The sequence below is a fragment of the Lynx rufus genome, unplaced genomic scaffold (assembly GCF_022079265.1).
Source record: "Lynx rufus isolate CCGP_SWC_20201006 ecotype Redwood Valley unplaced genomic scaffold, mLynRuf1.p SCAF_15, whole genome shotgun sequence".
Taxonomy (NCBI): domain Eukaryota; kingdom Metazoa; phylum Chordata; class Mammalia; order Carnivora; family Felidae; genus Lynx; species Lynx rufus.
The window spans coordinates 63,110,237-63,127,061 of record NW_025814829.1 but is presented as its reverse complement, the minus strand read 5'-3'; the positions used below and the strand labels follow the sequence as shown (position 1 = coordinate 63,127,061).

The 16,825-nt window shown below is 60.2% G+C and overlaps 1 protein-coding gene across 5 annotated transcripts in view; it reads right to left on the bottom strand.

Moving 5' to 3' along the window:
• The window catches only part of SUSD4 (sushi domain containing 4), a 91,436-nt gene extending 78,351 nt beyond the window's left edge, over positions 1–13,085 (bottom strand). For 2 of the 5 annotated variants that reach the window (XM_047077190.1, XM_047077193.1), the window contains exons 1-2: positions 12,935–13,085; positions 11,550–11,735 (exon numbers count right to left, since the gene is read on the bottom strand). In XM_047077190.1, the coding sequence (XP_046933146.1) occupies positions 11,550–11,700 (151 nt within the window). In that variant the 5' untranslated portion in view covers positions 11,701–11,735; positions 12,935–13,085. The remainder of the gene's footprint in view (positions 1–11,549; positions 11,736–12,934) is intronic. The other 3 variants (XM_047077191.1, XM_047077194.1, XM_047077192.1) reach the window with 2 other exon arrangements.
• Between the last annotated feature and the right edge of the window lie 3,740 nt (positions 13,086–16,825).

Genomic DNA, 16,825 nt, shown 5'->3' with positions numbered 1-16,825 from the left:
AGCGAGCCCAGCACATAAAGCAGGTGCAGTCAAGTAGAGTGGGTGAGGCCCGGGCCACTTGCCCAGGGGGCCCCGAGGCCGCACACCATCCGGCAGACCCCGCGGGGGAGCCAGGGGCTCCGTGTAACGTCCCGGACCAGGCGGCCTCCGTGGCGCCCGGCTCAGGCCAGGATTCTGGTGCTCCCAGGGCTCTGAGGACACGGCGACTTCTTGGACGGGGGCGGGGGTGGGGGGATGGGGAGGGGAAGGGCTGGGGCCGTCCAAGAGGTCACGGGAGGGGTGGGGCGAGGGGTGAGCCGTCTCTGAAGGGACAGGAAGACTGTGCCCAGGTAGGAAAGGGACGGAGGGCCGTCCAGGCCCGAGGGAGTTGCTGGCAGCTCAGGGCGGCGTGAACAAGTAGAATCCTCAGGCCTCATCCGGGTCTTGCTCCTCCTTGCCTTCCCGGGGCCAAGGGGGCACCCCTGGTGCAACATCTTCCGGACAGACGGGTATCAAGGAACACGCGGCCACTTGCTCTGCACCTGGGGGCGGCAACTTTACGTGTGGGCCTGAATCCAGGAAGAGCAGTGGAAAGACAGGCTTTCAGTGTAAAGCGAAGGCCCGAGGAGACTCAGGCTTGCTGCAATCTGCCACTTTTCTGCTACGTCACTGAGAACATGACCCAGTTAGCGGCAACATCCACCCAGCAGGTACGAGAGAAGAGCCAAGTGCTAGAGGCCGAGGTGCGTAGGAGAGAGCGGCCAAGCGAGGGGAGGCCAGGCGGCCGCTACGCTTCTGATTAGGGCCCGGCAGCCACTCCACACAGAGCCACCCAGCGAGGCGAGGCGGGGGGAAGAGTTTCAGCCGCCACCCCAGCTGGCGGGGACCCGCCCGCGAGCGTGGTGGCCACGGACACAGGGCAGGCTCACCCCCACTCCCGGCCCCCAGAGGGCGGGGTCTCCCTGCATCCGGAGGGGACACGGGCCCAGGGGTCTGTGCGCTCACTTCCACGGAAATGAAAACCTCGTGCAGACTTCCCGCAAAGCCGCTCTCCAGGGACACGTGCCCGCGACCCTACAAAGCCACACAAGGCCCTCTCCCACTGATGCAAGGCACACTGAGCAGGCTGCGCGTAAGGACCCTTCCCCAGGTAAGACCCTGGCACCGCACAGCCCTGAGGACAGGCCGGGCCCACAGGCGGCACCGAGACTGGAGGGCAGACAGAGGACCCCAGGCCTCCGGCCCACAGACGCCCGAAAGCGGCTGCAGAGGGGTCTCAGGAAAGACCACACGCAGCTGGCACTCAACACAACAAAGCGTTTGGTGATTCCCTGGATCCAAACGCAGCTCCCGATTCTGGGGTCCAGCGCTCCCAGCACCGAGGTAGTGTGCAGGATGGGGGACGGGGGCAAAGAGAGGGACACGAGGACCCCCAGCCACCGTGGGCCCTGGGCACGAGGGTGAATCGTGTCCAGTTTCTCCTCCCCGAGGCTTCCGTGAGCCCAGAAAAGGCCGCCGGGCCTTCCTCTGGCCACACAGGACCTTCTCTGCCTGCAGACGCGACTCCCCCTGAGCACACCCACCGCTGCCCCCTGAGCTCTCACGTTCGTCCCCGCGGGGGAGGCGTTTCCGTGGAGCCGTGGAAGGAGGTCTCCTTCCAAGCTGCGATCCTGACTCCGGTCCTGCCGCCTCCACGCACACAGCCCGCCCCCGTGAACCCCGTCAAGTGCAGGGGACGCCCCTCTGCCCCGATCGCAGACGAGGAAAACAAAGCGGGGTGAGGTCAAGTGACCCGCCCAGAGAGGACTGCGCTGGCCACAGGGGTGGGCGTGACAGGGGTCGCTCCTTCGAAGGTTAAGTGGCAGCAGAAGGGCAAAGGGCGCACGCAGCCCCCCAAGCGCGGAGAAGCCCCGCCCATCACCGCGCACACACGGCCCCCCGACCAGTGACCCCGGGAGGGAGGACCTTCCGGCCTCGGGCTCTGCCCTCCCAGCCCCCACACCTGTGCACAGGTGCACGGCCAGGTGCGGACGTGCAGAGTCCCAGGTGCTTGAACAGCATTCCGAGAACAGCGTGGGAACAAATCTCGGGCCCACGTCTGGAGGAGCAACCCGCCCAGGGCCAAGTCCCGCCGTGGTTTTACTATTACTGTGGCCGATACCGTGGGCACGACTGCCTTCTCCTCTTGACACCTGAGTGTGGGTGTTTCCCAGGCTTCACCCTCCAGCCCTCCTCATGGCTCCCCCCGCACGCCCCTCCCTCCGTGCGGCTCCGCTCCGCTCCCCCTCCCCAGAACCCGACCCGGTCTCAGCTGTACAGATCGCGACCGAGTGGACGTCCTGAAGGCGACACAAGCCTGCTGGTCGCGGGAGCCCCGCCCGCCAGCAGCCCTCCTCCGCCCACACCCGCCGGCTGTCGGCCCCATTCCCGACTCCTACAGGCACCTGCTCCTCTCCGCTCAAAGCCCTCGTGGGATCGGCCTCGGCCGGGGGAGAGCTTTCGACCGGCGGCCCTGGAGTTCGGGCCGAGGGCAGCACCCTGTTTTGTCCCGACTGTGCCCTCTGCAGAGCCACCGGCAGAAACACAATAAAGACGGTGAACAGCTGGGGCGCCTGGTGGCTGAGTTGGATCACGATCCCAGCCAGCATCGTGGGATCAAGCCCCGTGTCGGGCTCCGTGCCGACATCGTGGAGCCTGCTTGGGATTCTCTCTCTGCCCCTCCCCTGCTTGTGCACATGCACCCCCCCCCAAGAATAAATAAATAAAGGCTTATACCTTAAAAATAACTAAAGACAACGAGCAGAGATAGCTCTCCCTCTCCCCCATCTCCACGTTGCTAAAAACTCCCTTCCTGAAACGAAGATCCAGGCACATCGCGTCCCTGAAGACGCAGGCTGTCGGCTCTGACTGCCTCCAGTGGTGGTTCAAGTTCCTGGTCCCTGCGGTTAGCGCGGCCGTGGGTCCGGCCTGCCTGCCCTCTGCTAAGGCTGCCCTCTGGACAACGGTCTCTGGTTAGCCTTCCCCGTGGACCCGCCACACCACGTCCCGACCACGGGGGCCACGGACCAGCACCACCGGGTGTGCTTGTTACCTACTCAGGTACCTGTTAGGCGACAGCTTTTCAGGACAAAGGAGGCTCCCGGTAACTGCACCACCCACGGTGAACGGAACAAGCACTCACTGCTGGTCCGTCGGTGAGGGTTCTGACCCCTCGAACACTCATCGTCCCTCTGTTGGTGCATCCGGCCCTCACGACAACCATGGCAGGCAGACGGTGTGCTCTTCCCATTTCACAGGTAGTCACAAGGAGGCTAAGGCAGCAACTAGGTCACCAGCCCTTAGCCAGCCAGTGACCGCGCCAAGGAACCCCGGCATGTGAACTTTGTCTCAAGACGCCAAGTCGTACCCCCCACGCCGTCACGACAGGCAGACGAGGACCTCTTGTCTACAAACACTGGTGTCAGTGGAAGGGAGGCAGGAAAACACGGAGTCCCCCAGGTACCATCCACAGAGAAAGAGCTGGCAAGGCTTTGAAGTCGACACAGCAGGGGCGCCCGGCGGTTCAGTCGGACGAGCGGCCGACTCTTGATCTCAGCTCGGGTCACGAGCCCAGGGTCACAGGATGGAGCCCCACATCGCGCTCTGTGCTGACATCGTGGAGCCTGCTTGGGATTCTCTCTTTCTCTGTCCCTCCCCCACGCTCTCCCTCTCTCTCTCTCTCAAAATACATAAATAAACATTAAAGTAAAATTTAAAAGTCCACACAGCAGTTCACAGCCAGGTTGTTTCACATCAGAGGAAGCGCAAACATGACTTAAACAGAGGTGGCCCCAGCCAGCCATGGAGCGCATTCTGTCACACCGTCCTTAATGTGCACGTGTCCCCGAAAGAAACGATTACAATGCACTGTTGGCTGGGGTTCTGACACTGAGACTCTGAAGGGTCTGGTTCCGAGAGCCCCTCTCAGGATGAGCCCCCTAAATCCATCACACTTCTGCAAAGCAAGACTACTTCTCGCCGGGACAGAATCAGCTTCTCGTGAGTTTGCAGGATGAGGGGGCCCAGGGTTCCTCCGCGTACTGAGAATCTGAACGCGGGAGGCCAGATCCAGAACGCTGCCTTACATGCACAGACCTGAGGAGAACGTCTCTCAGGAGAACGTCCTTCTGCCGGGCTCACCGCTCAATCACACACATCTTTCACAAACGCAACCAGACCGAAGAAAATAAGATCTGTTTGTGTTCGGTTACTCTGAGGAAAAGGAACAGAGCCCACGAATGACCTTCCTGGTCACTCCGTTCCCACGCTGCTAGCTCCGCGAGATAAGCCACCACTTTCGAACAGAAACGTCGGATAACCAGGTCGAGTCTCCATTTCCAAAAACCCTTACTCATCCTCCCTCTTGAAAAGTTCAATTTACCGGGATGATGACAAATGATCACTGGTCAAGCTTATCAGGCTCCCCAACTCCCCTCCCTTCTCAGAATAAAATTCCATTCCCGGGACCTGGGCCTGCCTGTTGCAGGTACATACCTGTGTCTGCCCCACCCCCCACCCCCCCCCCCGGGGCCCTCAGGACCTTCGCTCTAGAGTGGAGTCATGGCGGCTCATCCGCTAGGATGCTCCCAGGTGCCCTGTCATTTCCAAGTAACTTCCAGAATTATTTTGTTTTCCTTCTCTGACGTTCCGAGCTTACCTCGTTTAAGATTAATAAAGCAATTACGATACTCTCAATTAAGAAGCCATCTAAAAATGCACTCTTAATTTGTGTGTGACTCCCATGATTTGTTTGTTTTTCCTCTTGAGTGGATAATTCCTTCTGTCTTAGAGTAGTACAGCAGTCTCTTCCTCAAAGAAGAAGAAATATCGGACCAAATCCTTCCCTAAAACTCAGCACCTTAAGCTCAGTCCGTGAAACGCACCTTCCTGGACAGCAGACTGAGCAATTTCAGATTTCGCCAACTACCAAACCCTATTCTTACCTCAAAGTTAACCTTCCAGAAGGAGCAGTTACTCACGCTCATGACCCAGATACAACTGTCTTCTTCCACTTGGAAATGCACTAACTACGCTGTCCTGTACCTCACACGACTCGAAGACAGGTGTACCGGTCGGGCCCGCAGGACGTGGAGGGGAGCCTTGACCCACCCGCCTGGCTCCCAACCTGCTTTGTCTATTTTCAGACACTAGGAGATCCACCTCGCTGAAAATGTTTCTTCAAATTAAAAAAAAAAAAAAAAAAAAAAAGGATGGGGGAGGGAAAAAATCAAAACCTTCTCCTTATCCTCCTGGGTTGCCAAGAAAATCAAAGGCAGTGATAAAGTCCATGTGAAAACAGCCGGCAAACAGCACATAAGCGCATATTAACTAAAATTAATCGCAGGAGAAAGGGCCTCGCAGATGAAGGCCATCACGCCGAGGCCACAGGCAGAAGGTGGGGACAGTGTCCCAGACCCCGTGTGCCCACCCTGTGCCCCTCAGCACGGTGGAGGGGTTCCTGGCCTTGTGGATTCCTCACGGATTCCTGGCCGCTTCCTCCCTCCCTTCAGGGCTCAAGGCGCCGGCACTCAGGCCTTCACTTTCTCCTGAGTTGTGGGGTTTCATATTGTTGATTTGCTTGTGTGTTTTCCCCTTTACGGTCATAACACAAGACTTCACTTATATCAGTTCCTAAATATTTGGTAACTGTGGCTTAAAAAGCGTTGCTCGCCTTGAAATACAATTAAAAAAAAAACAAAAACCCATGTAGTGATTGGGATTTCCACACCTACAGAAAAAACTCGTGATAAAAAAGATAATCTGGGTCGCCGTGCCTCACTTACCAGCTGGGCGACCCTGAGCAAGTTGCTGAATCTTCTGTGCCTCGGTTTCCTCGTCTGTAAAATAAGAACCAGGAACAGCGCCAGCCTCAGACAGGTGTGGTGGGGATCCCGTGAGCTAACAGGTGTAATCGCTGAGCGCAGCCCCGACACGTAGTAAATGGTCTCTAAAGGTTCACAATCGGTAGCACTGTTACTAGTGACTTGCAGACCGGTCACTCACTCAGACGGTGGCCAGCCGGAAACTCTGTTTCTCCTTTTCCCAATCGTCCATGTTGGCAACAGGTGCACAGCTCATTCTTGTGAGAACGGACCAATACATCGATAAAATGGCAAATCTGACCCACGAGAATATGTATCTGGTCCTAAAAGTTGTGCTAGGTTTTGGTGAAATGTGACTGAAAACACATTAGCAAAAACTATTTTTCTGCCCCTTCTTTCCCTCAGTTCAGAGCCAAGAATCCCAACGGTCTCTTCAGACACACTGCTGCTGTGCGTGGTTATTTCACCGTCAGACACAAAACAAACTTACCAAGAAGGCAAGAATCAGGAAAAGTAGCCTGGGGAAACCAACCTTCTCGTCCGTATCAGTGAACAAGACTAAGTTCTAAAATGAATAAAAACATACACGAGGGGCGCGTGGGGAGCTCAGTCGGTTGAGCTACCGGCTCTTGATTTTGGCTCATGGTTCGTGAGTTCAAGCCCCACGTGGGGCTCTGCGCTGACAGAGCCTGCTTGGGATCCTCTCTCCTGCTCTCTCTGCCCCTCCCCTGCTGGCTCACACACACTCTCTCTGTCTCTTGTTCAAAATATAAATAAACTTTTTAAAACAGCGTATGTGAAAAAAATAATCGTACACAAGCATTTCACATCTAAGCTTCTGAGAAGAAACCGGCCTGGACTCGGTGTTTCCCTGGGAGCAGGACTGCGCCCCTCGCTGTGGGTGCCCAGGGCACAGAGCGGACACTCGGAAAAGACCAACATGTGGGTGCAAGACAGAGAATCAGCTTTACAGAGAGGTCGGCACCCATCAAATGCCTGTCATCACGGAATCAAAGAACATCAGCGACATGGAAAGAACTGAGCCCGGGAGAAGCCGCACCCCTGCCCGAAGCCACGTAGCTATTCAACGGCAAAGACTGAACGTGATCTGTCAGCCCGGGAAGATGCCAGGCTCTCGCGCTGCCGCAGGGCTCCCCGCGGAGGGCAAGTCTCCTGGCCTCTGGGAGCTTTTGAAATATACGTCGGACGCCAGGAGAGATATTGTGGGTGCTTCTCTCCACCCACAATTCTGGTGTCCAACCAGTATTTACTGCAGGGGAGATCGTCACCTCCCCCTTCATTACCGCAGGAATTACGGAACCACGGACTCTCTCCACCTCGCCACTCAGGCCTCAGAGATGACGGATCTGCTGGCTGCCGCCGGAAACCCTTCCCGTGTCTGCGACAGCCCTCAGATTCCACCTCGCGGGTACATCGACAGAGCTTCCAGGCTGCTCACATGTATTAAGGCCTTTTTTTGAAGAAACGCACTTTGTAGTTTTGAGGAGTTGGGACCTCGGTTTAGAGACTGAGGTAAATGCAGTTTGAAATCGTGACTCTTAGACACAGCGTTGCATGAAAAGCTCCCACTCTACCAGGTAACAAAACCTTCTTGATAAGATGCCAAGGGCCCGGCACCTCCAAAGGAGTGAGCCAGTCAGAGCATTTGCGTCTCAGCGCGGGCATAGGGCCGGATGCCATGGCCACATGGCCTCAACGAGACCCCAAGGAGCTTGATTCAACCCCACTGGTGTCACAACTCTGACGCACAGAGAGGGCAGTCAAGTGAAGTGGGGGGTCCCAGGTCAGCAATTCGCAAGCAGAGAGAGGAAACCTAGCACAGCTTGGATGGTATCGTGCACCTGCCCCAAACCCCTCATCAGGTCCCCACAGCCTGCGGTGAGACATTCAGAATCCCCCCAAGACTCTTACAACAGGGTTCCAACCTGTCTGCCCTCCTTACTCTCTGGCTCCCTGCAGATACTCTGTTCTAGACCATCCCTACTCTCTGGTTCCCTACGGATGTGCTGTTCTAGATTAACTGGACTGTTTGCTCTCCCTGAATAAGACAACCCCTGACCGCCTCCACACTTTTGCACAAGGTGTCTCTCCCCCTCCCTCGGTGCTCCAACCACCCCTCCCACAGACACCAGCCGAAGGGCCACCTCTGCTCCACAGCCTTTGAGGATTGCCCCTCCAGCCTCCGAGACCACCTCCAAATGGAAGTGGCCTCAACTACCCTGAGACCCTTGCACTGTGGTGAGCACAGTAATTATTTTCTAAACAGTGGGGCAGGGATCTGGGACTCCTTTCCTGATGTCGGTCAACATCGGCAGAACCTCTCCTGTACGTCAGATGCTGCCCTGAGTGCCTGAGACACAGAAGTGAATGAAGTCCAGGTTCTTGCCTACAGGGGACTGACGGTCCAGTGGATGAGACAGCGCTAGCAGGGAGGGTCATACGTGGCGCAGTGGCAGCCCACGTGAGGGCCCAGTGGCCAGGGAAATACGAATGACAGCGCTTTGAGTTTGGAAGTGAAATTTGTTCACTGGGCAGAAAACCAGAGAGTAAGAGAGGGTTCTTCTAGGCAGAGGAACATTATACACAGCAGTGCCTAGCACAGGGTGTGGACGGGCACACGGTATCTATTGAACGAATAAAGCAAAGGCCTGGAAGGTTCTGGCACTGTCCCAGCCCCCGCCTCATGACCACCTGCACTGACTCAGTGCCTACATGGCTTCCATCCCGCACACCAAGCCCTGACGTCAGGTCCTCGGTTTACCCAGGACACTGAGGCTTCCAAGGCCCCAGGCGCCGAAGCTGTGCAGTGTAGAGCCCGGCCTGCGATTCAGGCGGGACGTGCTAACGAATCTGGCCTCAGGGACTGACTTACAGGGCAAACTCTTAGCCCTCTTCCTGTGCGGTGCGGACCCTGCAGGCAAACCCCCAGCAAGCGCACCCGGAGGGAGACTCTGGGGACAGTGGGGCTCGTGTCCCTCTATAAACCTGGTGTTAGTCCCCTCGGGGATTTGGTCTTAGTGGCCCCAAATGAGGGCCCTTTGTCCTCATTTCCAAAAAACAGCCTAGAAAGAGCCACGGAGAAGTCACTTCGGGCCAACTCAGGCCCACGGATGCTCTCCAAGGTCTTAAAGAATTGAAGCGAGCTTGCCTTTCCAGGACGAAGCGTTTCTCTTCTGACAAAGTTCTTTTCCCCCTTCGTCTGGTCGTCTTCTCAGTTCCTCCCCTTTCTAGCTCAGGCTTTTTCTGTAACACTTGCATCGGATGCATGCTTTTTTCCTCCTAGCTGAGACTACAAAATCTTGCTATTGTTCTGTTTCTTTTCCCCTTGGAAACAATCAAAAATGAAAATCCACATTTCAGAACAGTGTCTATTAAAATACACACCTTTTTTGTGGACAAAAGCAAAAACAAAAAAGAAAGCCCTCTGTGAGGGCTGGTTTTCAGCTCTGTGGATCACAGGAACGTCGGGAGACCTCTCCTCCCGCCCCCTCCCCGCCCCCTCCCCACCCCCGGCCCTTGCACTTGGTGACTGGGAGTGAGTCTGGGGTCAGAAGCAACTTGTTGAAGGAATGCCTTCGTCTAAAGCACTACTGATCAGTGTGGCCCTCCAACCGTTAGCAAGGCATCAGCTGGGAGCGTGTTGGAAACGTGGAATCTTCCGGACCGACCCCCCAGACCAACCAGAATCTGCCTTTCGGTAAGATCCCAGGGAATGGGTCTGCCTGTCAAATCTCAGAAGCACGGGTGCGGAATCAAGGGATTTGCTTCTGTGACCACCCTGGAGCCTGCGGGTGGGTCTCTGCCCCGAGAAAGAAGTCTCTGCATGGCGTCCTTGGTAGGACAGCTCCACCACCCTTTGCACCCGAACTGTTTACTCGTGGAGGAATTAGGAAAAGACGATCCTCTCCCAGAAGCCACACGGGCAGCCCGAGGGAGTTCAAGATGAAACCGAGGTGGGGGCTAGCCCTTCCACGGTGCATGAGTGCCTGAAAAGGCCCAGCTCTGAACTCAGACGGGACAGGCGACGCTCACCCCCGTCCTCCCTCAAGGCTCTGGACGCCGAGCATGACGGCTTCTCCCTCCGAAGACGCGGTAACGGACGTGTGGTGTGACCGGACGGTGACTAACCTGAGCCCGAGGGGCCGTGCTGAGCACTGAGCTGAGATTCTTGAGGAGAATCTCTGTGAGCACGAACAGTAGCATCGGGGGCACAGCCACCACGCTGCAACCAGGCCGCCCTCCGAGCTCACGCTTCCAATGACAGCGGTCGGGCGCTACGCAGATAAACCCAGATATCCCTCGCTCCGAGCGAGAAATGGGCCCAGGGGATGGAAAGAGCTCATGGACCTGGTTTGAGAGATCAAAGCTTGAATGGAGGGGGGAGGGGGGAAGAACAGGGAAGGAAAAGGCCCAGCCCCACGCGTGCCCTCCTGGCCCCCAGAAGCTATGGCCGCAGCCCCGGCAGGCGGCACAGCTCCTGGCCAGCGGCCCCTTTGCCCACATCCTCTCTGAGGAGAAAACCTGCCTGGGAGACTTTTCTATAAATACAAGAGCACCAAAAACGTCCCCCCTTGTTAGAAAGTCAAACAGCCCAAACCCCGTCCCCAGGGTAAGGCGAGCGTCTCGTCACTAATTCTGAGACCAGCACGTCCCAGAAAGCTCCTTGATGCACCAGAAGTCTTTCCCACGGCTCAGCAACATGCCCCAGCTAGGGAGGACTCTGCCATGGAGCCCCACCCGTTACCCCTCCCCCACTTTTGCTAATTTGTTACCCACGCCTTCCCTCTCCGCCTTCATTCTCTGAAACAGCAATATTTGAAAACAGGAAATGGCTTGCGTATATCAATCAATACCTGCTTTTCCACCAATTATCGTTTATTTATATACGAACAGTTCAGCTCCGGAAACACGAGCCTGCCCGTCTCACAGGTGCGCAAGCGCTCCCAGAAATGCGGAGCGGGCAGCGATGACCCATAGCGATGAGGTCGCAAATGCAGACGAGGGTCCCCATCTGTCCTCCTCCTCCCCTCCCCCATGAACCCCAACAGCTGGAGATGCGCCACTGAATCGGAGGCTACGATTTTACTTCGGCCAGCTTCCGCTGCACACGGCGCCCTAGACCTCACTCCCCGTGACGGACCCCGAGGAGCAGAGCGCGCCCCAGCGACACACCTCCGGGAAGCCCTGCACCCCACCCCGCCCCTACTTCATGCAAACGGAACACCCCCCTCCCCAGGAGAGAGAAAGTTAACTTTCCCACACCCCGGTCCCTCCGCCGGCCTGGCCCGTCCGCAGGCCCCACAGGCTCACAAAAGGGGTGCCCCCAACTCTCACCTAAACCCAGGGGCTGAAACCTGGGGCACAGACAAGGGGCAAAGGGCCACAAACACGCGCTAAGCACGAGGCACCCCACTCCCCTCTCTCGCTCTCTCCTGGCCGAGGGGGGAAAAATGGGCCAGGTTTATGGTCGTCGTCCCCTCCCCCACCCCAGAACCAGGGGCCAGGCCCGCGGTGGGGGAAGCCCCACACAGACCGCGGGGGCGCCTCCGGTCAGTTGGGGAGCTCCGGGGGTCGCGATCTGAGGGTGGTCTCAGGCCGGCGGCGGGCCCTGGCGCGCGCCCCGCAAGTCCCGCCCGGCCGGCGCCCCCCCCCCCAACCTCCCCACCCCCGGGCCCTGCGGTCACTCACCGCCCGTGAGCTGCGCGGGGCCGAAGCACAGCGCCAGCTGGAACCACAGGACGGCGGCCAGGAGCCGGCGGGGGGGCGGCGGCTGCGGCGGCGGCGGCTGCTGCCGCTCCAGGCATCCGTCTCCGGGGCTCGGCTTCATTCCATGATGCATCGTTCCTGCACCGCGGGCATCCGGCGGGCGGGCGCCTGCAGCCGGGAGCGGACGCGGCGGTGCCCGGGCCGCGGGGCCGCCCCCTCCTCCGCCGGGACCCCCACCCCGCCCCCCTCCGCCTGGACCCGAGCCCCCCACCCCGCTACCCCCACGGGACCCCCCCCCACCCCGTCTTCCCTCCGCCGGGACCCCCTCCCCCTTGACCCGAGCCTCCCCCCAACCCCTGCCACCTCCCACGGGACCCCCCCCCCACTCCATCTTCCCTCCGCCGGGACCCCCTACCCCGCCCCCTCTGTCCGGACCCGAGGCCCCCACCACGACTCCCCACCCCGCCCCCCTTCACTGGGATCCGAGCCCCCCCCCCCGCACGCCCCCGCCACAGGACCCCCTAACCCGCCCCCTCCGCGACCCCCCACAGGACCCCCTACCCCGGCCCCTCGGCGGGGATCCGAGCGCCCCCCCTACAACGTCCCATTGGACCCCCCCACCCTGCCCCCCTCCACCGGGACCCGAACACCCCCACGACCCCCCCACGGGACCCCCTACCCCGCCACCCTCATCCGCCGGGACCCCCCACCCCGCCCCCCTCCGCCGGGACCCGAGCCCCCACCCCACGACCCCCTTACGGGACCCCCTACCCGGCCGTCCTCCGCCGGGACGAGCCCCCGCCCCACGACTCTCCACGGGACCCCCCACCCCGTCTCCCCTCCGCCGGGACACCCCTACCCCGCCCCCTTCTGCCGGGACAGAAACCCCCCCACGACCCCCCCACAAGACCCCCTATCCCGCCCCCCTCCTCCGGGACCCGAGCCCCCCCAACCACTCCGCACGGCACCCCCAGACCCCGTCTCCCACCCCCCGCCAGGACCCCCATACCCCGCCCCCTTCTGCCGGGACCGAGCCCTCCCCCCACGACCCCCTACGGGACCCCCCCACCCGGTCCCCAGGCGCGCGCAGCGGGAGGCAGCGCCACGGGGCGCCGCGCGTGCGGACCGCGGGGGAGGGGTGGCCAGGCGGGGGTCGCGCCGGGACCGCGGCCGCCAAGTCCGCAGCCTCTCCGCGTCCCCAGGCTACAGGAGCACTTTTCCCGGGCCTATGCGTGTCTCTGTCGGGCATCTCGCGGCGCTGCAGCGGGTCCCCGCAGCGACCCCCAGCCCCCACTCCGGCGTCCGGCCCGGGGTCGCGGGGGGTCCTCGCGCGCCGCCCCTCCCCGGCCACGGGCTCCCGCGCTCACCTGCGGGGCTCCTCGGGCAGCCGCCTTCCCGCCTCCGCCTCCGCCCCGCGCCGCTCCGACCCGCATCTGTGCGCGACCTCTGCCGCCGCCGCCGCGCGAGCCAGACGGAAGCCTCGGCGGCGCCCGCCCCCCGCCCGCGCCCCCCCCTCCGGCTCCCGGGGCGCTCGGGCGCGGGGGGTGGGGACGCCGGCCCGGCCGCGCGCCCGCCACCTGAGCTCGCGAGAGCGGCGGCGCGGCCGGGGGCGCGCGGCGGGGGCGCGCACGGGCACGCGCACTCGGGGCGGGGCCGCCGCGGCGCCGCGACCAATTGGAAGCCCGCGCGCCTGCACCTGCCGGCCCCGCGGCCTGCGCGCCCCGCCCCCCTTCCGGGCCCTGGGAGTAGGAGGCCTGTCCCCGGGAGGGACGCGCGGGCCCCGGGCCTCTGGCCCCCGCCGAGGCTTTGCGTGTCCCCTTCGGGCCCGCGTGGCGACCCAGGTGGCTGAGACACTCTCCTCCCCGCACCGTGGCGTCTGCCCTTCGTGCAGGGCAGGGGGCGCTGTCCCGCGAGGAAAGTGGGGGGTGGTCCGTGCAGCTGCAGAAGGCTGGGTACCCGGAGAGCGGAAGCTTCTCGAGTGGTGGGTCGCCACCCAAGGGGGTCAGGGTGTTTGCTCCCGGCGCTTCAGGGTGCGCCCCGGTGCAGATCTTGGCACACAGCCCCCCACCCGCGATGGTGCGGCCCACCCCCCCCAAACCCCACCCCACCCCCCACACTCCCCCCTTTCCCCCATCCCCGTCCCCACTTACCCGCCTCCCCCCACTCCCCACTCTCCCCCCCATCCCCGTCCCCACTGCCCCTCCCCCACCCCCCACCCCAGTGTGCCCGAAGACCCCCGCAGATCCCTCCCCCTCCAGAGGCCTGGCCTCCCTCTAGTTGGGTGGACGAAGAAGGAGGTGGTGCCAGCAGGGGGTCACATCAGAACCCGTGACAGACACCCCGTTATTCTCATGCAATTCGCCAACCAAAAACTGTATTTCTTATACTGCCACCAAATCGTCCCTTGCTTCTATCAGCCTTGCCAAAACTCACGTACTGATGGTCCTCAGGAAATTACAGTTTTTACTGTGTCGTCTTTCACTGGGAGTAATTTTAACAAATTCTTCCAGGATAGTTTAACTTTTAGTAGATAAATCAAGCTCGGTGTCTGTATTTGTTGATTTGTTTATGCTTTGTCAAACAGATGACAGTTTTTGGGGTTTTGACTGGCGCACGCTGATTCCTGCGACCCTGTTCTCGGGGGTCTGGAGCCTTAGCTGGGCACCCTTCCCCATTTCTGAGGTCCTATGACCGACCTCCATGATTTGAATACTGATTTCACTTTTTCCCTCGGTTAATTTCGAAAGCTCTTCTAGCAGCCATGGAATCAACAAAGCTGGGGAATATTTGTTGACGGTCGTAGGAGATGTATCTCAGCACAACTGAACTGGGTCCTTCAGCCAGAGAACAACCCTTTTGCACAGAGAGTATCAGGGCTGAAAGGAACATCCAAGTTTATCTGGTGGGAACAGGGGGTCTAGCTGGGGTCCCCTCTCTAACTTTTCCAACAAGCGGCCAGCCAGCCAGCCCAGGGGACGCTTCCCGAGGAAGCCAGCAGCTCGTTTAGAAAAGCCTCCTGTGTCCTGAACTGAAACCCACCCACAGCTTGTGGTGTTGCCCTCCCGGCCCAGACAGCTAGATCGAATCCGCCTTCCTGAAGACCGCTGTCGCTGCAGATGGCTTTGTGTGCCCCTGGGCCTCCGTCTCTGGGTGAAACGCCGCCACAGCCCACAAGACCATCGCTGGACTCCTCGCCGGCCACGTGGCCTCTCTCTGGATGCGACCCAGGTTCTGACCAGCCCATGGCAGGGCTGACAAGTCATTTTGACTAATTTGCTTAGGATGCTTTAGTGCATCCTAAGATGACAAACATTTGGGCGGCAGCTGCAGCGGACCGTTTGTAAGTTTTCTACGGTGTCTCGTGTCTGCTGGGGCAGCCGTGACCAAATCCCACCCACAGACGTCCGGTTTCTCACAGTCCTGGCGTCAGGGTTTGGTTTCTTCAGAGGCCTCTCTCCCCAACGAGTAGATGGCTGCCTTCCCCCGGGGTCCTTGAGCTGTCCCTCTGTGTCTCTCCCTCCACATCCTCTGCTTGTGAGGACACCCCCCCTAACGACCCGATTTGAACCCTCTCCGAATGTAATCACGTCCTGAGGCGCTGGGGCTGGGGCTTTGAGGGGACACGATCCGCCCGAAACGTGTCGCGGCAAAATAAGCGTGTGTTGCACTCATTTTACAGGTGAGCATGAGGAGGATGAAGGTCAGTCCGTTGACTCAGGAGCACCCGGGCGCAGACCGGGGTAAACTCCACGCACACCTTCCACCAAGCCACCGCCCTGGACACATCACGATCTGGACTCCTCCCGAGAAGAGGAGCAGCATGACGCCAGCCGGCGTGCGGACCCCGGCCAAGTGGGAAAAGACCCCTCTAACCCTCTTCCTCCCTCACAGAGGCGTCGGCCGCAGAACCCGGGCTCCCCTCCCAAACACAGCCGTATTTCATTCCAGGTAGATGAACTGGGCACTGACTGTGAACGGAGCACTGGCTGGGCGCTGGGGATGTGATGGTGAACAAGGTCGCAGATCCGCCTCCGAGAACTCGCCGTCTAGTTAAGGACGACGTGCTAAGGGAAAGCGCGTATGTTCCGTGGTGTTAGGTGCTGGGCGGAATGATAAACACGTAATGATAAATATTACACAGGTAACATGACGTGCATGGGACAAGTACACGTCATTAGGGAGGGAAGAGGGGGGTAGGTCCCCGGACAGGAGGGGTCCTCGTAGCAAAGCATCCAATACCCTCGATGACTCACTATTCCAGGTGGGCGCTTCCCTGCTCCACCTTCAGGGACCCTGATTCCCCGAGTCACTGCCCTGCCGCCCCCTGAGATAACGTCTTTGTGTGTAGAGTTGAGGCCAGTGGCGGGCCTGTCCCGGGTCCCGCCTGAGGGAAAGGGGGAAAGACAGCAAACCCAGGGCAACCGTCTCCTTTGGGGCAAGCGACAAGTCACACAAGTTTGTTCTCTCGCAAATCTCGCGTGGGCACCGAGCCACGTGGCCGCACCGGGCCACAAGGGGAGCCGGGAAATGTAGTCTTTGTGGGGAGACCAGGTGACCAGAACGAAGAAGAGAGTGGACTGGCACGGTCGGGGGGAGCCACCAGCCCTCACGTGGTCTGTGCGAGGAAACAAGTGGGGATTTCTTAATAAGGTAAGCAGGGGAGCCCTCCTTGGGGGTGACTTCCAAGAAAAGACCTGGACAAGGTGAAGGAGTGAGCCATACAGTTTTCTGGGGGCAAAGCAATTCCAGGCATCAGAGACACAGAGTCCCTGTCACCTGCAGGAAACAGGAGGGACATCGGGGGGGCTGGAGTCGGTGGATGGTAGGGAGACTGGGGGACTGAGGTCGCAGAGGTGGCCTGGCCGAGGTGGCCTTAGAGTCCTTGGCCGTGACCCGGCCTTTCCTCTGAGTGGGCACAGGCCACGGGAGGCTTGTGAGCAGGGAAGGGACGTGATGGGCCTCGCATTGTGCCAACCCTGTGTCCTGCATGTGGTCCCCCCTGCTCCCTCCCGAGCCCTCTCGGGGCCCCCAGGCACCTGCACGGCCCTCACCCCCTAGACATCACCTCCCCCACAGAACCTTCCATCCACCCTGCAAGACTGCACGGTGTTGGGGGGGGGGTGTTGCCAGGCGTCAGGGCAAGAACAGTCCTGCCTGCATGGTCCACCTGTGGCTGAGCACAGTCTGGAGCACAGAGGGGCAATCAGGACGTTTCTCTGAATTAATTCATTCGTATTAGAAGGAGATTCCTCCCCGAG